This window comes from Sinocyclocheilus rhinocerous, unplaced genomic scaffold (assembly GCF_001515625.1).
Source record: "Sinocyclocheilus rhinocerous isolate Xijiao unplaced genomic scaffold, SAMN03320098_v1.1 scaffold534, whole genome shotgun sequence".
NCBI lineage: Eukaryota > Metazoa > Chordata > Actinopteri > Cypriniformes > Cyprinidae > Sinocyclocheilus > Sinocyclocheilus rhinocerous.
Genome location: NW_015646352.1, coordinates 740,408 through 766,336, shown reverse-complemented (window position 1 = coordinate 766,336; position 25,929 = coordinate 740,408). Strand labels below are relative to the sequence as shown.

At 35.6% G+C, this 25,929-nt stretch overlaps 3 protein-coding genes and 1 long non-coding RNA gene across 5 annotated transcripts in view; 2 read left to right on the top strand and 2 right to left on the bottom strand.

The window, feature by feature from the left end:
- Positions 1–5,349, top strand: part of LOC107707394 (solute carrier family 45 member 3-like) — a 23,590-nt gene extending 18,241 nt beyond the window's left edge. The window contains exons 4-7 of the mRNA XM_016511387.1: positions 159–269; positions 739–1,034; positions 3,164–3,650; positions 4,379–5,349. Of these exons, the coding sequence (XP_016366873.1) occupies positions 159–269; positions 739–1,034; positions 3,164–3,634 (878 nt within the window). The 3' untranslated portion in view covers positions 3,635–3,650; positions 4,379–5,349. The remainder of the gene's footprint in view (positions 1–158; positions 270–738; positions 1,035–3,163; positions 3,651–4,378) is intronic.
- An 11,719-nt stretch (positions 5,350–17,068) lies between these two features.
- Positions 17,069–20,811, bottom strand: LOC107707420 (probable fructose-2,6-bisphosphatase TIGAR A). Of its 2 annotated transcripts, none has more exons than XM_016511409.1 (6): positions 20,572–20,811; positions 19,918–19,955; positions 19,626–19,747; positions 19,145–19,222; positions 18,929–19,039; positions 17,069–17,623 (listed from the first exon to the last, which is right to left on the bottom strand). In XM_016511409.1, the coding sequence occupies exons 1-6, from the start codon at positions 20,601–20,603 to the stop codon at positions 17,243–17,245; spliced, it is 762 nt and encodes a 253-aa protein (XP_016366895.1). In that variant the 5' UTR covers positions 20,604–20,811; the 3' UTR covers positions 17,069–17,242. The 2 variants fall into 2 exon arrangements, with proteins under 2 accessions (XP_016366895.1, XP_016366896.1); XM_016511410.1 differs by lacking the exon at positions 18,929–19,039 and adding an exon at positions 18,057–18,167.
- A 665-nt stretch (positions 20,812–21,476) lies between these two features.
- Positions 21,477–25,046, top strand: LOC107707472 (uncharacterized). The gene is made up of 2 exons (XR_001636260.1): positions 21,477–21,763; positions 22,295–25,046. It is a non-coding gene; the product is annotated as an uncharacterized LOC107707472 (long non-coding RNA).
- LOC107707471 (G1/S-specific cyclin-D2-like) overlaps positions 23,633–25,929 on the bottom strand; it is a 17,927-nt gene continuing 15,630 nt past the window's right edge. The window contains exon 5 of the mRNA XM_016511490.1: positions 23,633–25,653. Within this exon, the coding sequence (XP_016366976.1) occupies positions 25,483–25,653 (171 nt within the window). The 3' untranslated portion in view covers positions 23,633–25,482. The remainder of the gene's footprint in view (positions 25,654–25,929) is intronic.

Sequence of the window (25,929 nt, the reverse complement as noted above, 5' to 3'; positions counted from 1 at the left end):
CTATAAACAACACTGAAATATTGTTAATCGCAATTATGCAACAATATTTGTGCAATGCTGAGATTCACCTGAATCAACACTTGAATCAGAATCGAGTGTTAATTCTAAACAAAACCAACCTGTTTCTCTAGTGAAATTCTCCAACATCACCCCTACAGGTATCCGTATGGGCAGCCTGGGCCTGTTCCTGCAGTGCGCTACCTCAACCTTCTTCTCGCTGGTCATGAGCAGGCTGGTGCATCTCTTTGGGTCCAGGGTGGTCTATTTGAGTATATATATATATATATTTTTTTTTTAGAAAGGATAACATTGTTTAAATATTATTTCACTAAATGTTGCAAGCCAGATTCAAACTGGCAGAAAATAAATGAGCACCATATGTCAGTTTGAATCCGTCTTGCAATATTTCCTGATATAAAAAGCCTTGTCCTTTACAAAAATGCAAATATATTTGGCAAAACTACTTATAAAAGCATTGTGAGCCTATTTATGTAACAAAAATAAAAATAAACTGTAAAAAAAAACATTTTCCTTATTATTTAATGTCATGCCTTTATGGTGCCTATACAAAATGGCAAAAAGACCTAATAAATTATAAAAACTAGATATATTTGTTACATATGTCTCACTTGCTTCTCATCACTAACTTCCTTCAGGTGTACATGCAAAACAGCAAAACCAAAAAAACGCACACAAATGGATTCACCATCGCAAGGGATTCTGTTTGTCTGACACTAGACAACGGCCCTGGAGATCTCAACCACAAGAGTGACATTTCCAATGGGCATGTTTCTTACAGTAGAGATGAACCAGAGTATTACCCACCTCTGCATCAGAACGGTGCCGCCCTTGGTTTGGAGTCAGAGGATTTTGAGAAACGTGGAGTGGGACTAGACTTTGCCATTCTGGACAGCACCTTCCTTCTCTCTCAGGTCTTCCCTACCCTCTTCATGGGCATGATCGTCCAGTTCACAGAGTCCGTCACCACGTACATCGCCTCCTCTGCCATCTTTAGCGCCATTGGCATCTATTTTGCCACCCACATCATCTTTGACCAAAAAGACCTCAGAAGCTGAAAGAAACCGTAATTATGTGAGTCATTTCACAGTTCACCTTTTACTAAGCATCATGTTAAATGTCACTGACTAATCTACAGAAAGTGATGGTTAAAAAGATGAGATGGGAAGAAAAATTACATTTCAATTCTTTTTGCTTTCTCTTCCAAAAGTATTGGGTTCTCCTGAGAAACTGCATTCACTCACAAAACTTTTGTGATGGAAATAATATGAAGTGGAAAAATGCAAACGTTTTCCTTGCAAACGCAGCATTTCTCGGGGGGAATGCAATACTTTTGTGAGAGAACACAAATGTTTTGCGAAAGAACGCAAAGTTTCTCAGGCGAACGCAATACTTTTGTGAGAGAATGTAATGTTTTTTGGGGGGAACGCAATACTTTTTCGAGAAAACACAAATGTTTCATGACAGAATGCAAAGTTTCTCAAGGGATCACAATACTTTTGCAAGAGAACATGAATGTTTTGCGAGAGAATGAAAAGATTCTCAAGGGAATGCAATACTTTTTCAAGATAATGCAAATTGCAAAGTTTCTTGGGGGAATGCAATACTTTTGCGAGAGAATGCTATTTTTCTTCCCAAAACATATTTTTATTATTAGTAGTATTTTTTTTAACATCATTGTCCGTTTAGGCGCTCTGTACCAGTCCTACCTTAGACAAGTGTTTGCTTTTTCTAATGCAAGGCTGTGCAAGTCCTTTGTACTACATTTTGCTGACTGCATTGTTTATCCTTTTTCTTCATAGGTCATGTTTGATTTGAGGATTAATTGTGCATTCTCAGATCTCTATGGGACCCATGGACACATCAAACTGAACTTGATGTAATTCCTATTGTGTTTTAAAGACTTTTTGTAAAGAACTATTTTATTGTATATATATTTTTATATTGATAATATATACATATATTTATATCCCTATGGGAATTTATAAGCAACCCATTTTGGCGAGGTCTGTATTTATGTAGTACTTTAACCTTGTTTGACTTGTTTGTCAAACAAAAGTGTCTTAATTGTATTTAATTTTATTTTTTTCTTGAAATCTTGGTCATTAGACAAGACTAATAGCACAATATTTTCATGTATAAAATCTCAATCTGGTGTTCAAATGACAATTTGGCATATTTTTCAATATGACTTTTCTATTTTGTGGCTGTTACAGTAAGTTACTTTTACAAAACTGTAACATTTTTATTGTTTTATTTGAGTTATGCATCTGTAAGTACACTCACCGTTGGTCAGAGAGTGTGTGTGTGTGTGGAGCTTTGTGTATGAGTGCTATGGGGTGTGACATTGTGAAAGGTTTTCCAAATTCTCAGGATAAACTTGCTGTCCAGTTGAAAAATCATCAGTCCAGTCACAACACAATGAACTACTAAAAGAGTTACTGATATTTTAAATGCTGAGAATTTTTTGGTTGATTATTTTGGATGAATTATTTAAAGTGGTGAACTGTCACATCTAATGCAGTATGTCTATTGTTTATAGCTTGAATTCAGATATTTTTTTCCTGTGTGATTTGCATCAAACTAATGCCATGGGCAATTTTGTTTTACTGGTAGGTTTCAGATGATGTCATGCTGTGTTGCTTTATGCCTGGTTGTCCCCTCAATAGTGACATACATAAATAATTTTTACTATCCAATAAATTCCCAATGGATAATATACTTTACATTTGATTAAATATTTATGATATTAGAGGAAAAAACGATTGCAGGCTCAATTTTTTCTATAATTATTATTATTATTATATATATATATATATATATATATTTTTTTTTTAGAAAGGATAACATTGTTTAAATATTATTTCACTAAATGTTGCAAGCCAGATTCAAACTGGCAGAAAATAAATGAGCACCATATGTCAGTTTGAATCCGTCTTGCAATATTTCCTGATATAAAAAGCCTTGTCCTTTACAAAAATGCAAATATATTTGGCAAAACTACTTATAAAAGCATTGTGAGCCTATTTATGTAACAAAAATAAAAATAAACTGTAAAAAAAAACATTTTCCTTATTATTTAATGTCATGCCTTTATGGTGCCTATACAAAATGGCAAAAAGACCTAATAAATTATAAAAACTAGATATATTTGTTACATATGTCTCACTTGCTTCTCATCACTAACTTCCTTCAGGTGTACATGCAAAACAGCAAAACCAAAAAAACGCACACAAATGGATTCACCATCGCAAGGGATTCTGTTTGTCTGACACTAGACAACGGCCCTGGAGATCTCAACCACAAGAGTGACATTTCCAATGGGCATGTTTCTTACAGTAGAGATGAACCAGAGTATTACCCACCTCTGCATCAGAACGGTGCCGCCCTTGGTTTGGAGTCAGAGGATTTTGAGAAACGTGGAGTGGGACTAGACTTTGCCATTCTGGACAGCACCTTCCTTCTCTCTCAGGTCTTCCCTACCCTCTTCATGGGCATGATCGTCCAGTTCACAGAGTCCGTCACCACGTACATCGCCTCCTCTGCCATCTTTAGCGCCATTGGCATCTATTTTGCCACCCACATCATCTTTGACCAAAAAGACCTCAGAAGCTGAAAGAAACCGTAATTATGTGAGTCATTTCACAGTTCACCTTTTACTAAGCATCATGTTAAATGTCACTGACTAATCTACAGAAAGTGATGGTTAAAAAGATGAGATGGGAAGAAAAATTACATTTCAATTCTTTTTGCTTTCTCTTCCAAAAGTATTGGGTTCTCCTGAGAAACTGCATTCACTCACAAAACTTTTGTGATGGAAATAATATGAAGTGGAAAAATGCAAACGTTTTCCTTGCAAACGCAGCATTTCTCGGGGGGAATGCAATACTTTTGTGAGAGAACACAAATGTTTTGCGAAAGAACGCAAAGTTTCTCAGGCGAACGCAATACTTTTGTGAGAGAATGTAATGTTTTTTGGGGGGAACGCAATACTTTTTCGAGAAAACACAAATGTTTCATGACAGCACGCAAAGTTTCTCAAGGGATCACAATACTTTTGCAAGAGAACATGAATGTTTTGCGAGAGAATGAAAAGATTCTCAAGGGAATGCAATACTTTTTCAAGATAATGCAAATTGCAAAGTTTCTTGGGGGAATGCAATACTTTTGCGAGAGAATGCTATTTTTCTTCCCAAAACATATTTTTATTATTAGTAGTATTTTTTTTAACATCATTGTCCGTTTAGGCGCTCTGTACCAGTCCTACCTTAGACAAGTGTTTGCTTTTTCTAATGCAAGGCTGTGCAAGTCCTTTGTACTACATTTTGCTGACTGCATTGTTTATCCTTTTTCTTCATAGGTCATGTTTGATTTGAGGATTAATTGTGCATTCTCAGATCTCTATGGGACCCATGGACACATCAAACTGAACTTGATGTAATTCCTATTGTGTTTTAAAGACTTTTTGTAAAGAACTATTTTATTGTATATATATTTTTATATTGATAATATATACATATATTTATATCCCTATGGGAATTTATAAGCAACCCATTTTGGCGAGGTCTGTATTTATGTAGTACTTTAACCTTGTTTGACTTGTTTGTCAAACAAAAGTGTCTTAATTGTATTTAATTTTATTTTTTTCTTGAAATCTTGGTCATTAGACAAGACTAATAGCACAATATTTTCATGTATAAAATCTCAATCTGGTGTTCAAATGACAATTTGGCATATTTTTCAATATGACTTTTCTATTTTGTGGCTGTTACAGTAAGTTACTTTTACAAAACTGTAACATTTTTATTGTTTTATTTGAGTTATGCATCTGTAAGTACACTCACCGTTGGTCAGAGAGTGTGTGTGTGTGTGGAGCTTTGTGTATGAGTGCTATGGGGTGTGACATTGTGAAAGGTTTTCCAAATTCTCAGGATAAACTTGCTGTCCAGTTGAAAAATCATCAGTCCAGTCACAACACAATGAACTACTAAAAGAGTTACTGATATTTTAAATGCTGAGAATTTTTTGGTTGATTATTTTGGATGAATTATTTAAAGTGGTGAACTGTCACATCTAATGCAGTATGTCTATTGTTTATAGCTTGAATTCAGATATTTTTTTCCTGTGTGATTTGCATCAAACTAATGCCATGGGCAATTTTGTTTTACTGGTAGGTTTCAGATGATGTCATGCTGTGTTGCTTTATGCCTGGTTGTCCCCTCAATAGTGACATACATTAATAATTTTTACTATCCAATAAATTCCCAATGGATAATATACTTTACATTTGATTAAATATTTATGATATTAGAGGAAAAAACGATTGCAGGCTCAATTTTTTCCTGAATGTTTAAATTATGTTTGGTTAATCTTTTTGTGTCAGCAGAGGACAAAACCTTCTAACTTTGGCATCAAACTAATTTCTGTTAATTAGTGCAGTGTCATGTTATGAAGTGGATCCATATGAAATGATGCTGCCGCACGCAACTATTCAACATTCTCTTTTGTTCCTTGAATTAGACTTCTGAAGTGTTTGGACAATTAATGCTGTAGATAAATGGGTCAGGATTTCGCATGGAAAAAACAAACTGCATTGCGCTTCATCTGGCGTCCATATGGATTATGTTTGACTCAAGTTTTAATTATAGTTTAGCTCCGAATTCAGATAAATAATTATTTGTCTCCATTTAGAGATGATTATACATCTTTAAACCACAAATATAAAGATACCAGTTACTAGGAGTCTGGTCTGGTCTATTTTATTTTAAGTTTATTTTACATTTTTAAACAATGTTGATAATGAAGAAACTTATTTTCCCTGTAGGTTGATTTAAATAAGTTTATCATTTAAAGCAACCTACAGGGAAAATAAGTTTCTTATAAACATAATTTAATATTTTGACTGATTTAGGTTAATTCAATTTGAGAAGTGGTGAGTTTTGATATCAGTCTCAAATATCATTAAATCCACAAGGAAGAAATTAAAATAAATAGCCAATTACTTTCTCCAAAAGAATCTTAGAAGTTATTAACAAAGCTAGGTATTAAACATTTTACCATACTGGGACCTCGCACTGTACAGGAGGATTACGTGCTGTACAATTATGCATAAACAATCATAATAATAGTGATAAATAACATAAAACGTAGAAAAATACGTAGCACACTCAATTTGAGTAGGCCTATTGGATGCGCGTAAAATTTTAACATGAGACAGCGCCACCTGTTGGACACACAGCCTGCTGTCTTTAATTTTTGTGTACCTGCCAGGTGTAAAAAACATTATCTATCTAACTATCTATCTATCTATAAGTGATTAGTCAATTAGGCGTTAGGAGTTCAGCTCGCGCTCGGACGTGCGTTACGTCCAACTAGGCTATGTGATTTTACCCAGATGAATAAATCAAGGGGGCATATTCAAAATATAGCTTAGTGAAAGCTTCCTGAGCAAACAGCGCAGGAAGTGTTTTGCAAGATTGACATGGCTCCGCGGTGACAACTGGCCTGTTTTTACACCTTCCTTCTAAATAAGGAAGCGGCCCGTCAGGCATATGACTGCCGGTCCAATTTGGGAGCTGCCAACGAAGCCCATCACGCCCCATGTTCTCTCCCGCTCACTCTCGCGCTCGCTCTCCCCGGGGCCGCTCGCGTGGATTGACAGCGATTGGGTTTTGGCGTTCGAACTGACCCCCGGCGGCGGTGAGGTCAGCGTGATGTCATCCTGAAGGTTTGAGCCTTGGGAAATTCGGCAGTGATTGACACTAGGGTTTATTTTAATAGATATGTCATTGCTTTAGGACACATGCAACATGCACATGCATAATAGTAATAGGGGCCTAATAATAATACAATTAAAATATATATTAATTTAGCATAATTAAAGTTAAATTAAAAATAATTATATATCCTACAGTGTGTGTGTATATATATATATATATATATATATATATATATATATATATATACACACACACTGTAGGATATATAATTATTTTTAATTTAACTTTAATTATGCTAAATTAATATATATTTTAATTGTATTATTATTAGGCCCCTATTACTATTATGCATGTGCATGTTGCATGTGTCCTAAAGCAATGACATATCTATTAAAATAAACCCTAGTGTCAATCACTGCCGAATTTCCCAAGGCTCAAACATGACACGAATGCTTGGACGAATTTAGACGCCAACTAATTTTACACAGCGTCCATCTGCTTGTCGTACATGCCAGAACTGCAGGGCTTTTTTCCATGTCACAGTATAAGAAATGAGCCAGCATGGGAGAAAATGCAGAACAAAGGCTCTGTGCATCCCCTGGATCCACCCACAGAACGCATCCTACAGATTGAGTAAATGAGCTGCCGTGTGCCACATTGTCATGTATGTAACACTGATGTTCTGTTCAATCAGGTCTAACAGAAATCTCAGCGGTAGAGAGAGGAGTGGTTAGTCTATACGGAGTGAAAAGCAAGCTGTTTGTCGCAATGAGCAGCCGCGGAAGGTTATACGGAACGGTAGGTATGCCTGTCGTTTGATTTCGTTGTATTGTGCAGAAAACGCCACTTCAGTCTTGTAGTGTTAAATGGGTCAGTGACAAATAAGGATTCATCAAGTCTGAGGTGATAAAAATGCCAAGTTTAGTGGCAAGTTCTAGTTGGTTTCATAAAAAATATAGATATATTTATGTATTTATTTAATGGCTCTAAAATGTCAAGTGGGTTAACCATTAAGATAAACTTAAATATTTTCTATGAACTTTGAATACATGTGAGTGTACACAAATAAAAACAGTTTTCAACAAATATCAAGACATTTTCTTTCTTCGTTTGACATGAACAAAATGTGCCTTTTATTAAAGGTCACAACACCATCCAACATTTATGACTAATGTGCTGGCGCTACGAAATAAGGATTAGAATGTGCATAACCTTGAAGACTGGCGACTGAACGCCTGATACTGAAGGTAAACATTTACGAGAACGACGTGTAGGCCTAGGCCTATTTTTTTCTACTGGACAGCGGCCTTTTTATAGGCTACTGTTGTCTAGAACACCGTTATCCAACTATCAAACCAACGGTTTGAAATCATACCGTGCCGAAAAGTGTTCGTGTGGAAATGGAACAGTTCGCACGATGGTGTAATCTTTTGATTCAAAAACTGAAATCAAAAGAATTTTAATGTATTAAAAAAAAACTAGATTCTGACGAGAGAAAAAAAAGTCACATCCAGTCATTGACCCAAATGTGTCAATTTTCGTTTGATTCATTTTTGAAGTGCACTCAAATATGAGCATCATGGTCTGGAATATGTCATTCGGTTTGGAAATGTCTTGATTCCTCAGCTGCACTTGATGTTACATTCAGTACATTGGCTTGTCATTCATTTTTAATAACTGTTGGCTCATATGAGCTGTGATGTTGTGCATGGCTTGAATGTAAATTTGACCTACTTTGCACATGGATTATTTAGATGCCAGATCTCACCATGAGTAACACATTATCTCTTTTGATGACATACGCTCTTAAAAATAAAGTTTTTTTTATTGGCACTGAGAGTTCCATTGAAACTTTCCATTCCACAAAAGATTCTTTCTGGTCAAAAAAAGGTTCTTAAGATTATTAAAATGTTCTTCACACCAGGAAAAATGGTTATTTTTAAGAACTGTTCACTGAAAGGTTCTTTGGGGAACCAAAAATGGTTCTTCTGTCTGTGGCATCTTAAACTCCCACTTTGGAACCTTTATTTTTAAGAGTGTAGCAGAATCATGCAGCTAGATTGCATTTCAACCTTTGTAACTCCAGGGTCCTTCATTTGCCATGTGATAGTCAATCACTGTCAGTGGCAGTAGCTTCTACTTAAAAAAAAAAAAAATGGTGAATTTAGAGCTTTGTCTAGCATACAGACTATGTGCATGTTATTAACAGTTCCACATTTTTGTGCAAGCGATAAATCTGATGTATTGATAAAATCTATTAATTAAAGTCACTTAAAAGATTTATGCAGTTGGCACAGTCAGAGATCAGTTAAGCAGACAAAGTCATTTTTACGCAATAGAAATTGAAGATAAAACTGCTGGACTGATAAGTTTGGCTTTTCTGATGTTCAGCTGATTGGCATCTCCATCAGAAGCAGCATGGGCCTTAAAAAGGAACCTTCAATCCACGTCCATGCTCTGTGGTGATTGTGAAAGATGTAAAAACATGAATTCTCATTGAATTCTATGGAAACTGGAAATTAATTGCCTGGGTTTTGACCGTTTGTTCATTACTCAGTAAAATGAACTAGTGTTGCTTTGTGATTTTTACTGCACTTTAAATTTTTTTTTCATTCATCCAATTAAAAAAATTTAGGGTAATGATTCACATCTATATTTTTTAACTTGAGCCAATGAAAAATAAATAACTTGCTCTAATTGGATGAATGAAACATGTTTTCAGTGTAGTTAGATTAGAAAGGAGGGTGTATGGAGAGTATGTGATGGAGAAGTGGTGTGTAGGTTTTAGGAGGAGGATGGGAGGAGTAATACCAAACTAACTATCTAATCCATACCATTTTTAGAGGGCCTTCCGTGACGAGTGCAAGTTCAAGGAGACACTGCTGCCCAACAATTACAACGCATACGAGTCTTCCATTTACAAGGGCTTTTATATCGCCCTCAGCAAACATGGCCGCTTGAAGCGAGGCTACAAGGCTTCCCCAGCAATGACTGTCACACATTTCCTCCCACGTTTATGAGCAAACCTGGCAATAACACAATAATTTGCACATGTCGGATGTTCTCGTAGGTAACCCAAACATGCTAAGAGGTGAACTGCAAAGAACTAAAATAACACGTATGGTATTTATTCTCGTTGAAATAATAATAATAATAATATATGTATATTTCGGTAGCTTACTTTGTGTCTGAACTTTGTGTACATGCCATTCTTTGCTGCTTATGATTTCTATTATGAATATTATCGAGGAGCTTTTTTTGCCCTCTCACTTTTTATGGGTGCTTGCCATAACTGGTGTAAACCTTACCCGGCACTGGACTAACATCCTCCGCTTTTAGAAGTGAAATGGATACTTTTTATTACCTCAAAGAGCCACGTCCGCATTGCATTGAAAAAAGTTATGTAGGGAAAAATAAATATCAGTTTACTCTGATCTTCATCTGTTCCACCATTTTTCTAGGGAGATGAAAGCACTTATTTTTCATGATTAGGTGGTGCCTTAGCCTCTGCTATTTTGCCTCCTTTTATGCATGCATGCAAGTAAGAGGTTTTTGTTCCATGTTTAGATCAACAACTAAATAGTTGACATTAAAAAACGATTGCATGCATCCTTATTGGGGGTTAAACTCAGAGAGGGCTATTTTACGCCTCATGCAAGCTCAGAATTTGACTGAAAGTCTGTGGACGGCTAGTCCTGAAAGGTTTGGGTGCTTCCATTTGAATGAATACTGATCAAGCTTGTGAAATGCATAGAATTGCATTAATCTTGAATTATGTGGCACGATTATACGATAGCATAGCTGTTGCTTAGTGATAAGAAAACCGCTCATTTTACTTATCAGATTACTGATTACTGATCAGATTGATACTAGTCAGTGGTGTCTATGTTTTACCTCTACTGTCAGTGATCTCCAGTGAGGGCTCATTCACCAACATGTTGACTGCATACTTGAACTCCACCTCAGAAAGTCTTTGGAATGTAAAAACCAATACAACCGTCTTAATCTGTTTGAGATAACATAATTTGCTCATTACTTTGTTTGAATACCAAGCATTGACCCGAACACCTGTGCACACTCTTAAATTCCCAAATCAATTGACTTTATCTAGAGAATTTGGTTCAAGTCGCACTTGAAATCGAGTTGAACTTTGGCATTTGTAGGCATTCCCCTTCCCTGCCCCACTTTTTATAGTTATAGAATTACCGAAATAGTTCACCCAAAAATGAACATTTGCTGAAAATGTACTCACCCTCAGGCCATCCAAGATGTAGATGAGTTTGTTTCTTCATCAGAACGGATTTGGAAGAGTTTAGCATTACAGCACTTGCTCACCAGTGGATCCTCTGCAGTGAATGGGTGCCGTCAGAATGAGAGTCCAAACAGCTGATAAAAACATCACAATAATCCACAAGTAATTCATACGACTCCAGTCCATCCATCTTGTAAAGTGAAGAAGCTGTGCAGAGAAATACGCACAGATCAAGCACTGTTTACAGGCAAAAACAGTTCTAGACAAATATGTTGGTGGATTTTGATGTGAAGATTTATTACAAACACACAGCTTTTCACTTCACAAGACATCATTTGATAGACTGGAGTAATATGGATTACCTGTAGGTTATTGTGATCTTCTTCTCAGCTGTATGAACTCACTCTGACGGCACCCATTCACTACACGGTATCCATTGGTATTCCATAAGTGATGGAATGCTAAATTTCCCCAATGTTTTAATGAAGGAAACAAAACACTACATCTTAGATGGCCTGACCGTGAGTAAAACTATTCCTTTAAAGATATAACAAACTTCTATAAAGTCAAATAATATTAAATTATTTTTAGAATATTCGGTTAAAGACTGAGGCTCTAATTTTTCAAAGAAAATCTGTTCATTGCCATCTTCATTTTTCTTGCGTTTGCTGCTCACACTGCAACAATCAAGATCTGTTTATATCTTTGCTTCAATACCCTTAAAACACGTCATGTTAGAACACGTGTTGGATTTCTGTCGCAGCTGCAATGTGCAAGCGAGAATAAAAGGTTTGATATTCACTGCAGTATTAGCTGGTACATATCGACCTTGGTTTCTCTTGCATTACTGCTTTACTTGATATTTTGAGACCTCTTAATGCTACAGGAGAAGGATGTTATTTTTATAACAGTTATGGCTGGGATGTTTGAGCCAGGTACACTGATGTTTAGATTATATACAATATGCTCATGGAGTGTGTTTGTGACTTTTTTCTTAAAGGTATATTTCACCCCAAAATGAAGACTAAGCACCCTCATGTCTTTCCAAACCTGTGTGACATTCTTTCTTTCTGGAATGTAAAACAAGATATTTAAAAAATGTTTTGGACCCCATTGACTTATGTGTTCCACATAAGAAAGGAAGTTGCACAGGTTTAGAACGACATGAATAAATAAAGACAGAATCTTAATTTTTGGGTGAACTGTCTGTTTAAGCAAACTGAAAACTATGGTCTATGGCTATGGTCATTTTTTATGTTCTGGGGATAAAGAGAGATTTTCAGCTGTATTATGTTGGAAATATGAATATATTAGTATTGACAGCTATGGATTTACAGTTCTTTGTACCCCAAATATGGCATGCAATGTGATTGCTTCAATGAAACTGTCGAAATGACTGCTTTTTTATGTATGTGATGACTGATGTTAATTTATTGATATGTATCTCCACTGTACCTTGTCCTCTATCACATTTCTGATCTCTTTATACTAAGATGAAATGAATAGAATTTTGCATGGTTTTTAATGCAAAATGATGGACAGAAATGTGTATCTAGAATTTAAGCCCTCTAAACTAAGTGCTTATACAGAAACAGCTATTTCTCATGTAAGTTCCACCAGTTTCTTTGTACTGTACTTTGTCTCCAGCTTTGAAATGGCCCCATTTACGGCTTGCGAGATGATTGTAAGGGATGGTGCATGGGTGTGTGTCCTTGTATGCAGCCTTTGTGTTTTCTCAGTTTTGTATTCCTGCACTGAGGGGCAGACGCCCCCTCCAAATTCCCCTCCTATTTTCTAACATATACCTCACCTTCTGCCTTAGTTCCAATTTGTTGAAATGATTGTACGATATGTTGGAGACAACAAACTTTTTGCCAATCATTTTGTTCTCTGAAAAAAAAGAAAAAAATGAGTAAGAATTCTAATATATTAAGAAAATGTTTCCTTTTATTTTTATACGTATGTGCTGTGCACAGCAGCCAACTGTATTACTGAAATGAAAATAAAAGGTTGTTTTTTAGCTTCTGTGTTTTTGCATTATGCTTTAATCATAATTCAATTGGATTTTTATTTAAACAGGTTTTGAAAGATTTAGTTTGTAGGGGGTTAAAAATATGGACGTATTAGTTGGGATAGTGCCCCCTCATGTGGACAAAATCAGAAATGCATGATTTTTATTTTTTTGTATCTGTGCTTTGATTGTTTACGTAAGATTACCATCCTCTACCTTTTATTTCACAAACCTTTTTATGTACAGAATGAGCAAACAAATAGTAAATAAATTGACGATAAATAAAATAATGAAATTTTTATCTTGTAAAGCTGTAACATTGTACTTAAACTAAAAATATTTTAAATATAAGATAAGAACTAAAGAAGAAAGTAATTAGTCAACATGTAAATTAATGAATAACAACGCACATTAGTCCTACAGCAATTTCAGATTTTTTACTTCAGTGATGTTGTAAAATCTGTGAATTTCCCAAATAAAACAAATTTATTTGGATTCCCAGAAGAACCACTTGACGGTAAAATAAGCTGGATATGGTTGTATTGCGTAAAAGTCTACAGTGTAAGTTTGGCAACTAGCTAGTTTGTAACTAGAGCTATCTCTGTATTTTATTCGGCTGCACCATTTGTTCTAGTCGTAAACTCTCCGTAAAGTAATGCGTATCGCATGTGACGTTTAGCCTCGACCAATCGCAGACTTTGAATACGTGAGCAGCTCTTTGTATCCTTATCCTTGAAACTAGCCTCTTTTCTTCCTCATGTAATTAACGGTAAAATACGTTTTCATTGAAAGTGAATAACATATATATTTTAGTAAATAAATATGAATATATAAACACTTAGGCTATACACAAAACCAAACCAAACCTAAAAAAAGAAGAAAAAAAAAGAAATGACAATTATGGTGCAAAATATTTAGGCTAGTAGTTGGTAAGTATTAATTTGGTGACCCTTCAAAACTAGGTTAAGGTTGTAACTTACGTAAAGCTGCCTCGACCGGCCTCTGGACACAACTGCCAGCTGTAGGTGATCAACTTAAAAGTTCTTGGACGGCAAACATGACCTTTGAACTAATTTTCCCCAGTTATATAAACTAGCAGTATGATGCCTCACTGTATCCTGAGCTCTTGCCTGATTCGGTGTGATCATGCACACGGCCCATCTACTCTACCTGGCTGCTCTAAGCACCTCTACTCTAATAACTTGTTATCAGGTACAAAAGGAAACAATCCAAACAGATTTAACAAGAGAAAATCCGAGCAATACGGAGGCCCTGATCAGCATATACGGATATTTCCTGATGATGAAATTTAGTAATAGAATGAGGAAAACCATTTATCAAAAGTCAAAAGGTAAGTTAAGTTTATTTTTTAACAAACAGGCACATTTCTACTTATTTTGAATGTTTTAATAACATTATTGGTGCTCTTTTAATTAATAAAGGAGACATTTTACTGAAGAAAAGAAGCAAGGACTGCTTCTCACTACTTTATACATAAAAAAAATATATATATAATTTGCTTGGATACAACTAAAAACACATATATTTCAGTAAGTATTATTATTTTTATCAATATTGTAAACAATATCTGATTTTACAAACATTTTTAAAGACTTTTGCTATCTAATTACTATATTATGGATTAATATACAGAGAATTATTATAGCTAAAATGACATAGCTAATAAACGGCAAATAAAATAATAATAATTCAAAAATAAAAATGACAATTGTAAATAACTTGTAATTACAGTACTGTTCTAAAGTTTGGGGTCAGTCATTTTTTTAAAGTTAATACTTCAATGTTAATGTTACAAAAGATTTATATTTGTTCTTTTGAACTTTCCATTTATCAATTAATCATGAAAAAGGATTTAATAATATATTTTTTAAAAAGCTTTAATAAAACATTATTATCCTCAGGTTAATAATGGCATTAATAAGGACTGTTTTAAAACAATTCACGGAAAGAATTCCCACCATGCTTTGTGTCCATGGAGGAATGATGCAATGATCAAGCTTGTTGGAGCTAAAAGCCACACTGAGGCTTATAGTGCAGAATTACACAATTCTCTGCAGTCCAACAATTATAAAACACATCTCAGACGGAGAAGAAGCCAGTATATTGACCCATCTGATCCTTTGGGATTTGAGAATCCAAGGTCAAGGACCACTAATAATCGAAGATCAAATCAAGAGCATGAACATGAGCACGAGCGCAGCAGTAATGTTTCTAAAGAAACCATCACTTCCTATGATGACCCTTTACACATACTGCTCTCCAAGAGCCCTGTCAGTCCAAATTTACAAAAACAGAAGAAAAACAAGCAAGTTGCACCATCTGATCCATTCTGATCAAACTATTGACCTCTTAAAAATAAATGTTCATGAATGATTTTGCAGCCTTGTACCAATGAAAACCATCTGTGAACTACCCAATACACTGACCTAAAGAACTTATAATGTAATTTTATGAAACCAAATGGTTTCAAGGAACCATATAACCAAAGACCTGTATATGATGCAATCTAGGGCCTCATGACCTCAATAGGTGAGGCTATTTTAGGTCACTTTTTGACAGTCCTTTCACCTTTTTAAATCAGTTAAAATTTAAACTACCTTGCAATGCTGTGGCAATGACATTGTTTTCATCAGAACTGTGCAAGAATCTTTTCCATTTATTGATGTAGGTAATATCATGAAATACAGTCAGTATAAGTTAGTAGACCTAAATGTCATAGTTTCAAACATGTATGAGATGGTGCTGGCCACCTCTACTGAATTATTTATTAAAATGATAATTTTTTATTTATTATATTTTATATTGATGTCTTTAATTTAAATATCATCTTAGAAATGTATCAAATTATATATTTTTGTTCTATTAGCTAATCTTTTCCAGTATTTATACTGAGTAAAATGTACAATGCATAATGTAATATATATATATATAATTATTTTAAATATATATATATATAAAAAATGCATTCAAACAATACAAGGATTGTAAAAATACATGTTCTTTGCTTCCTGTCCTTGTTAATGTTATATATGTGCTGGAGTGTCACAGATTTCCCCATGAAATCTCTTAAATTTACTCTCTCAGAAGTTTCCCAGCACATTATATAAAAACAACCATTAATGTATTATATGATTAAATTGTTGTGATGTAATGTGTTATGTTTTTGAAATCTGACTTTTTACATTAATGCTTGATGATGATGAGAATCAAGTACAAAGACAGCAAATATTAAGATAAAAATACTGACAATCTATTTAAAACTGATGTTGCCATTTGCATCGGAGTGATATCAGTTGGACTTGTTGATGTTTGTTTTTAGTTATTACGTAATTTTAAACGAGGCAAACAGCATGTACAACCAACAATATATCCTTTCTTTCATCAACAGATTGTTTAACTTTAAGAACACAATTTGGGTGCATGAGTTTTGCAGAAATAAATGAATTCAAACGTTCTCTCAACAAACACCTTAAAATGAGTTCAGAGTAGCTGAATATCTTCAATATTGACTGTTCTGTGCTGCTGAAGTACATGTCAGGACACTCTGCAACTATTATGCAAATATGAGGCACATACGCAGATATAAAAATATTGTGTTCTTGCATGTAGGTTTTAGGTTCAGTAATAATTTAGGACAGGTTATTATAGTCATGATTTAAAGTTGAAAACAAAAGTTGTAACAAAGATACATTAGTAAGAAAACATGCATAATATTATAGAAGCTGCAGTGATTCCAATGAGAAAAATTATAAAATAACACAAGAACATAGACAGAGGACATATTTATTTAGCTAAAATGTATACTTTTATAGCATTTAAAATTAAATCAATAACTTACACAAACACTCTCATAAAGAATATTCAACACTTTTAAGAGCAAATATTTAATACTGCCAGTGTCTTAGTAATCACACAGATATAATAAAAATAAAAAAAATTTAAAAAAGTGACGTGATATGTGGCCAAGTATGGTGACCCATAGTTGGAATTAGTGCTCTGCATTTAACCCATCCAAAGTGCACACACACAGCAGTGAACACACACACACCGTGAACACACACCCGGAGCAGTGGGCAGCCATTTTTTTTGTCTATTACAAAATTCTGTATGAGGAATCCAGGTAAAGTGCTTGAATATGACTAAATTTTTGCATAACACAAGTAAACATTTCGTTGCTTTCTTACATTTTAGCTTTTCATTTTTTAAACTGTTGCTCTTAACCTAAGACTTGATGTGATCTCTTCTGTTGATGAACACACATTTCAAGTCTGAAAGTGCAAGACCTGCATTACTACATTTCAAAGTGATAATAAATCGGCACATTCCGGTGTTCGGGCAGATGGAATATCGTTGAGCAGCATCTAAACCACGGGGCATGGGGCACTTCACGTCCTCAAAGAAATACCTCATCGCTATGCTCATATAAGCCCCGTGGCCAACCACCAAGGCATGGACGGGCACATTCAAGACTCCATCATCTGGAAGTCCTGCAGGAGCCCTATCGGTCTCATCTGGTATTTCACCATCTTGTATTTTGTCTTGATGGTCATTAGCTATTCGCTGGAACATAGCCTTGAGAAAATCCTTGATTCGCACCTTTACCTGAAAATAAAAAAGACTTTCTATATACTGTAAAAATATGTAAATAAAATTTGCCCGCGCTGTCTTCAAATAGCATTATTAAAATATGCAACGTAGAATTCAGCCAGGAAACACAAATCAATTTTAGTATTGACACAGAACAATACTACAGTACCAACTGTCATGAAATCGAATGCACAAGATAGTGGGATATTTTAGACAGTGAAGGATACATCTATGCTGCCTTCAAAAATCGATCAGATGAAGGCATCTTGGTAGAAAGGATGTGACACGATCATTGAATTTGGACATTGTTGCGTTCCTACCTCCGTATGCGGAGGCAGCATTTTTCAGATTTCAGATGCAGAAAGTGCTGCCAATTAGTTTTTTTCCCATCACAAACCCGTTATACTGACCTTTAATTATTTTTGACAAAAAAAGACAGTGATTTCACCTGCTCCATGGTCTCTCCCTCTGGTGGAGTGAACTCTGGTAAAGGCTGCCCGGCTGCTTTAGCCAGATTTTTCATTTCTATGACTCGACCTCCCTCAGCTATACCAAAACTCTGGAGAAAAGAAATTGGTTTGAGATGCATATGAAACGTTGCTTTGAATGGACAGACTTTGAGCAGACATTTTTCTTATTCTATCAAGCAGTAGTCTGTACTTACTCTCTCTTTAAGTGATGGATCCGCTACTAGTTCTATATCGTGACAGGTTCTGTTGTTCCTCACAATGATTTCTGCAGTCTGTAATTTTACAAAGTCGTGACTATTCCAATAATAAAAGTGTCAACAAATACACTGTGCAAACAAATACACACAAGAAAATTAATATTTGTTACAAGAAGGGCATGTGCAACCTTACATCTTTAGCAATAGTTACATATTGCAACTGAACAGAAATTGTCTGATGCAAAACTTATGATGAGTATTATTGGTAATTTCTTTATCACATTAAATATACTTATTAATACTCAAAAGTACTCGCTTTAATGCTTACTGAATCTTATCCAAGGAAACATGCATTTCTTGCTCATTTGACCTGAATTTGATTTTGGTTATTTTGTCAAATTTGTGGGGAAACATCTCCCTCTACCTGTGACCAGCTTGTATGTTTCTACTAGACTTCTGCTAGTATGTTTCTGCTTACCTGCTTGGCACGTTTCATGTTACTGACAAACACATTTGTGAATTTTACATCCCTGAGGTAGATGTGACACGATCACTGAATCTGGACGTACTTTGTTGCATTGCAGCATTTTTCATAATTGGATGCAGCAAGTGTTGCCATTTAGTTTCTTTCATCACAAAAAAAGTGATTTTACCTGCTCCATGGTCTCTCCCTCAGGTGGAGTGAACTCTGGTAAAGGTTGTCCGGCTGCTTTAGCCATATTTTTCATTTCTATGACTCGACCTCCCTCAGCTATACCAAAACTCTGGAGAAAAGAAATTGGTTTGAGATGCATATGAAACGTTGCTTTGAATGGACAGACTTTGAGCAGACATTTTTCTTATTCTATCAAGCAGTAGTCTGTACTTACTCTCTCTTTAAGTGATGGATCCGCTACTAGTTCTATATCGTGACAGGTTCTGTTGTTCCTCACAATGATTTCTGCAGTCTGTAATTTTACAAAGTCGTGACTATTCCAATAATAAAAGTGTCAACAAATACACTGTGCAAACAAATACACACAAGAAAATTAATATTTGTTACAAGAAGGGCATGTGCAACCTTACATCTTTAGCAATAGTTACATATTGCAACTGAACAGAAATTGTCTGATGCAAAACTTATGATGAGTATTATTGGTAATTTCTTTATCACATTAAATATACTTATTAATACTCAAAAGTACTCGCTTTAATGCTTACTGAATCTTATCCAAGGAAACATGCATTTCTTGCTCATTTGACCTGAATTTGATTTTGGTTATTTTGTCAAATTTGTGGGGAAACATCTCCCTCTACCTGTGACCAGCTTGTATGTTTCTACTAGACTTCTGCTAGTATGTTTCTGCTTACCTGCTTGGCACGTTTCATGTTACTGACAAACACATTTGTGAATTTTACATCCCTGAGGTACTGACCAGCAGCCTCAGACTGCCGTATCCCAATTTCAGAAAGCGGGGAGTCTATTTTCTGACCTAAAAGCAAAGAAATTATAGATATAGTTTGTGGTCAGGAGAGCATTTGCTGAGATACAGTAAATAGGCCAATAATTAATGTGTATAACTAATAGGTTAATGAAAGAACGGAAGGGATACTGATAGTTAGTTAGGGATAACAGATAATGTGTTTCTCCCTAAAAAATTACCTTGTAAAAGGCCATCTTTGTTGCACTGCGTCTCACCACTGGTAAACGAAAACAGCAAGAGTGATCAATAAAAGCTACATTAACCAGCTCACATTAAGTTAAACAGTTTGGGTTTTCCTAACTTAATGGATTTATGGTAGTAGGCTGTAAAAAATAAATAAATAAATAAACAAAGGATTATTCATAATGTCTTGCAATGAAGACAGCAGACTTTGCCTATGTCTATCTAACATGGGCAGTAAAGAACTTATTTTTCGTTTTGTTTAAGCGAGTAGACCAGGTTACATCAAGTTTTGCCTCTGACCTTTCACTGGAAGAGGGATTCGTACTGACCTTTAAGCATAAGCTACAACAGACAGGAGTAATATGATATGAGGAGCCAAGTAAACTTTAAAGTAAATTCCCACTCTACTAAATGTCAGACAACCCTCATGTATTTTTTACCGATCTACAGTAGCCTATAATGCCATGATGAGCCAATAGTGATTTATTTATAACTGCTTTAGCAAAGTATCATTAAAACTATTCTCTCGGATCACTTTTATTTACCATTACTGAATCAATAATGCAGTGATTATCAGTTGGCAATGTAGAATAGCAATGAATAAAAAAAATCGCATTCATTAAGTAAACAAAACAAATGAGGCAACTTACTGTCGGACTATCGTTAAACCAAAAGCGAGCATTGGTGCAGCTATTAAGATGCAGTTCACGGTGTCTTGAGGTTATAAGATGTTCATCCACTGAGCCCGGAGTCATTCACAAGATGTCACGCCCCTTGTGTTTTCAAATAGGCGCCTATATGTGCTTCTTTGGTGTGACAGCACGGACAGCGCTTATCCCCGTAGCCTACTTGATTAGACGGAAGTTAGTACGCACGGCTGGTAGGTCCGATTCAATTTCCCAAATCGGTTCTTTTGAACGGCTCAAAGAGCAATTCTTTTTATGTCAAAAACCTATTTACATCACTACGCGGTCCCATTAAGCTCTACATACCAATAAAGCTATATGTAAGCATTTTTTGTTTTTGTTTTGTTTATAAGGGTGCTATATGCAATTTATTTTATCCCAGTTTAACTTGTGGTAGCCGAAACAATAATAAAACGCATTTATATTTTCTGGTTGAAATAGTTCTATTTTTACATAAAATACTATTTGTTAAAACCATCTCTGTTTAGTAAGTTTACTGATAAAGCTGTCATGTCACATATTTCCAGTGTCTTTAACAATCTGCATCCGGTTCGTGAACAGATTGTTCAGACCGGTTGTGCGCACGGTTGTGGCTAGAAGGGATACAGCAAAAACCGGAAGAAAACAGTTAATTAAATTTTATACCTATTAGTTTGTTTTATTAACGTCTACACCTACCCCAACCCTAAACCTACCCCTTAATAATGCAAAAATAGTAATTATTGTTGTACAGTGTGACAAAAATGACGCTATATTGATGTGCGCATGCCCAGTAGTTTTTACATGCCATCTAGCCTTAACCCGCACCGCACCAGCCCAACCGATTCCTTGAAAAGATCCGACTCAAAGGTACAATTCGTTCACGAATCAGTCATATCATAGCTCACGCTGACTTAGAGGTTTGCGGTCACTCACTGGCGCCAGTGGCGCGTGGCGGGCTTTGAAATTGCACGAGGTCTGTTAGAGTCTGTCATGTAACGGTTTTATTTTTGGCATTACATTAACTCGACAAATAGGTATTTTATTTTAAATGTTATATTTTTAATCGCTCACCAACTATTCCTCAGTTATAAAACATTATAAGACGTCGAACTACAAATTTTCATCATTGACCTACTGAAATAAAGAGAACAGGAGACTGAATACTTCTTTAATGGTACGTTTATTGACCTTAGCATACAGCATGTCCTCTCTTTTAACTTCATGCTCTCTCGATGACAAATTATTTGAGTTCAACAGAAATCCAAAGAATATCCACAGAGTTGCCAAGCCCTAATGACTTTACCTCATAATTCATCTCCTCAAAATCAGCTGTGACAATTTCTGACTTAGTTGTAATTATTCAGAGGATAATTCTGGAAGGAAACATTGTTGAACAGAAAAGTTAAACCTCTGCTTTAATTTTGAAATGTGTCATTTTCCATCTGGCCTGTGTCTGATAATAAGCACTATCTTTACAGTCATTCTTTACCAGGTTATAACATGCCGGATAGATTCTCATTGTTATTTTCAGCGTTAACTTTGCCAATAAAAGGGAACAATAACATAAGACCAACATAGCACCACACTCTTTAAAGCAGATTTATTGAACAGAGGTTGTGCAACAGACGTAACTGAGGTACATGATATGGTTATAGTGGAGGAAGGAGGGCTTTTCTCAATGTTGTTGCTTATTTGATATTTACAGGTTTATATCCACTGATAAGGGCTGTGTACATAAGACATTGTCAAGCGTTCATCACCTCCTCCGTCCACTATTTCTGAAGTCCAGGTAGGAGCCTTGCTATTCATCTAAATTCAATTCCGCTGAATTTACTAAATCAAACAGCAGAAATATCATAACCTCTTATTTGTGCGGTCCTTTCCAGGTTCCCGAAAAAACAGTTGTGACTGAGTTGTGTGAGGTAATGGGAAAGTCTTTTATGTCCAGTAAACCTGAGGTATAGAGATACCACACTTACAGAATGTGACAGAGAAAGAAGAGGAGAAAAAAAGAGATTAAAAGGTAAAGAAACATGCCTTAATAAGAGCACACTGTACAAAGAGCATTTCCAGTCGAATACTCATTTCATGTTCTTCTTTTACCCTCTACTTCTGTATTCTCAAAGTATTCTGTAAGCAGTAAAATAATTATAATACAATTGTTTATAAAATAGCAGCACACTGATGTGACATCACAACTATGTAATGTTATTTTTGTGTATAAGATGAAACAAAAAAAAATCATAGCTTTTTAGCAGCGGAAAAAAACAATAACTCAATAACAATATTGACACTTGATTGACGTCTTCACACTATTTCCATCTCTCATCACTTTGGAATACAGTATCATACCCCTTAAGGAACGTAACTTCGGTTCATATTCAAACTCATACCACTTAGCCACCCATACAATCTGTTAACAGTACTGTAATTCATTTTCAGAGCAGAGCTGGGAAAATAATAGGACCGACTAACTTGATACAATAAGATTGACGGGGTTTTGGTGTGAGGATGGAGGAAATGTGGCTTGTGTGACTCAAGCATCACTAAGAACTGTTTCTGGAGAAAGAAAATGCATGAGTACACAAAAACATCTCCTTAACCCACAGAAAGACATGCACACAAGCACACATGCATACATAGATGGACACAAACCTAAACTCGACTGCCCCTTTTCAAGGTAAGCTATGAGAATTCAGCATATGAAAGCCGTTTTGTGCTGCTGATGCACCCTGTTTTTAGCCACTGTGAATGACTTGTGAATGATTTCAAACCCCATGCCAGTTCAACGTTTGGAAGCAGCATATTTAGGATGGCTGGGTAGTGGATATTATGCTTAAGCTCAGCAAAACAGGGTGAAAGTCTACATCAGACTCAAGGCACTATATAAATTTTTTTGCTGCAATGTTGCAGTTGCACAAGTCGTTTCAAATTGAAAACTGCCCTTGGAGCGTGCAAATCAACAAAGATTTTTTCTTCTATTTCAATGTTTTCTGTCATCTTGTTTGTTTTTTGGTCTTTTTTATTTATTAATTTTTAAAAAATTTTTTAATTTGCATTAATATTATTATTTAGTTGCTGCTGTTGTCATACATTGGTTTCCAATGCTTTAACGCTATAATGAACTGAACATGCCATGATCTAAACATGGGAAACCAGCCCAAAAAAGAAAAGGAGAGAGAAAAAAATAAAATGGAAAACTAATATGCTCTCTGAACTGAAACCGATGAAGTAACCTTCCCCAGTTATGCGCTAGCGGTATCAATGAAACTGGTTTAGATACTGGTCTGTAATTCAAACATGAGACATAAAAACTAAAGGACAAACAAATAAACAGACAAATAGATTAAAGATCTTAAATATCAGGTGATGTATGGAAACCATAGCTGTAGTTTCTCCTTTGGCCTCCTTTCCTGCTTCTCCATATCTCCATATCAGCATATAACAAATCACCAAATCACATATCAGCATCCTCATCTCAGCAGCATGCTTCAAACCTCAAACCAACCAAGCTTCATCGTCATCGTCCTCGATCATTCTTGCCTACACATTCCTTTACTGCTAACAGAATTAGCACACATTTGCTTGCAAACAACTCCACAACTCATTTTTCGGTCCCTGATGGGACCAACCATATATCAGCCTAAGGCTCCTTCAACACACTCACAACAAAATACGTAATAACGTAATAAACTGTCTGTATACAATACAACTGTAATATTTAGTGGGAGACTGCCATGAAAGACAACCTTACCCACATATTTTAAAAACAACTCTTCTTGCCTTTAGAAGATACAAGGGAACATAGTCGTCTCTGTCCGCTCCCTGTTCTTGCCTCCTCTTGTTCTGTGCACTGGGTTGGGCTCAGCCCTCAAGCAGTTTCCAGGCCAGTAAAAAAAAAAAAGCATTTAATATAAGGCACTGATACAGGAGGCCATCGAAGCATTGTGGAATCATGTACTATCCCCTGTCCAGTCCTTTGACCATGTGCCCACCACTGAACCAGTCTCTATGACCAAACACTTGCAGATAGATGATTAAACAAAGCCCACATGACTCACACAAGAGTGCTTGATATAGAGTAACTTGTACACGCTTGCACATGAGCCAACATACACCACACATAAATGCATGCACACAAGCAGCTTCAGAAAAGCTTATTTGAAGTGTCTGTAACTTTAGCATCGAGAGCCAATAACTTGCTTGTTTAACAGGAATAATAATAATACTCATAATAAAATAATATTAATAGTCTATTCTCGTGATATAAGCCCCTGTTGCCCATGCAAAAGAGCCCTGCGTTCTTAACATAAGACTTGTGTCTCACCACTTTTTTAATCCCCCTTTCTGGTCCTAATGCACTTAGTACACAGCCAAGTGAATGGGTGCGTCCATTCATACTCATGGCACCTCATTGTGTGTTCAAGTTCAGGCATTCCAAAATGAACCCAAAAAAATAAAAATCACAACAAAACAGGAAAAAAACATAGCCCCACTTTTTGTACCCTTTCAAGCCAGTCTGATACAGTAGACTCTCTATTTTGAAAAGCCCTTTACACTATCACTTTTGCATTAAATATCATATTATGTTTACACAATCAAAAGAGTTTGCAAAATACTACATGCTTCCCTTCTAAGAGTCTAAGGCACCGTAGAGCTTTTTGCATCAGTATCAAATCATTTTAAAAATATCTAATTTTTGTATCTAAAATAGCTTAGATTTTTTTCTTTTTTTTCCATTTATGGGAGCAATTTTTACTGGAAAATGAAGATAAAACTCTACAAAGACTAGCAAGCACTTTTCGTTGGGGTTGTTTGTTTTTTTGTCGTTTTTGTTTTTTGTTGTTGCTTTTTTTCCTCTTGAAGACTGATCACAGCGTTCCTGCAGCAAGCTCACAAGTTGATGTCTTGTACATCGGTTGGGGTGCTGGACTGGTCTTGGTCATCAAGTGCTTTGCTGCGGGTGCCACCCTGTTCCTGCTGTTTCTGCTGTTGCCGGCGACCCTCCCTCAGGTTATTCATCAACACTCTCTCAATCTGCTCCTGGCATTCCTTTAACACATCCTGCAATGCATCAGACACAAGGTGTTATACAAACAGGCCACTTACATAGCTGCAATGTCTGTACTTATCCAGAATCACTTCATCAGTAGTTTTACAGTCAAACCACAAAAATTATATATAATAATAATAATTATACACAATTATTATATATAATAATTAATTACACATACACACACATATATAGTGGGTACGGAAAGTATTCAGACCCCCTTAAATTTTTCACTCTTTGTTATATTGCAGCCATTTGCTAAAATCATTTAAGTTAATTTTTTTTTC

Excerpts from the sequence above, each read along its gene's own strand:
- LOC107707420 (XM_016511409.1), bottom strand. The coding sequence starts at position 20,603 with ATGCTCGCTTTTGGTTTAACGATAGTCCGACA. Across the intron at positions 19,040-19,144 it reads ATCCATCACTTAAAGAGAGA|AGTTTTGGTATAGCTGAGGG; the intron begins GTAAGTACAGAC and ends TCTTTTCTCCAG. Across the intron at positions 17,624-18,928 it reads AGGGAGAGACCATGGAGCAG|GTAAAGGTGCGAATCAAGGA; the intron begins GTAAAATCACTT and ends TTTTATTTTCAG.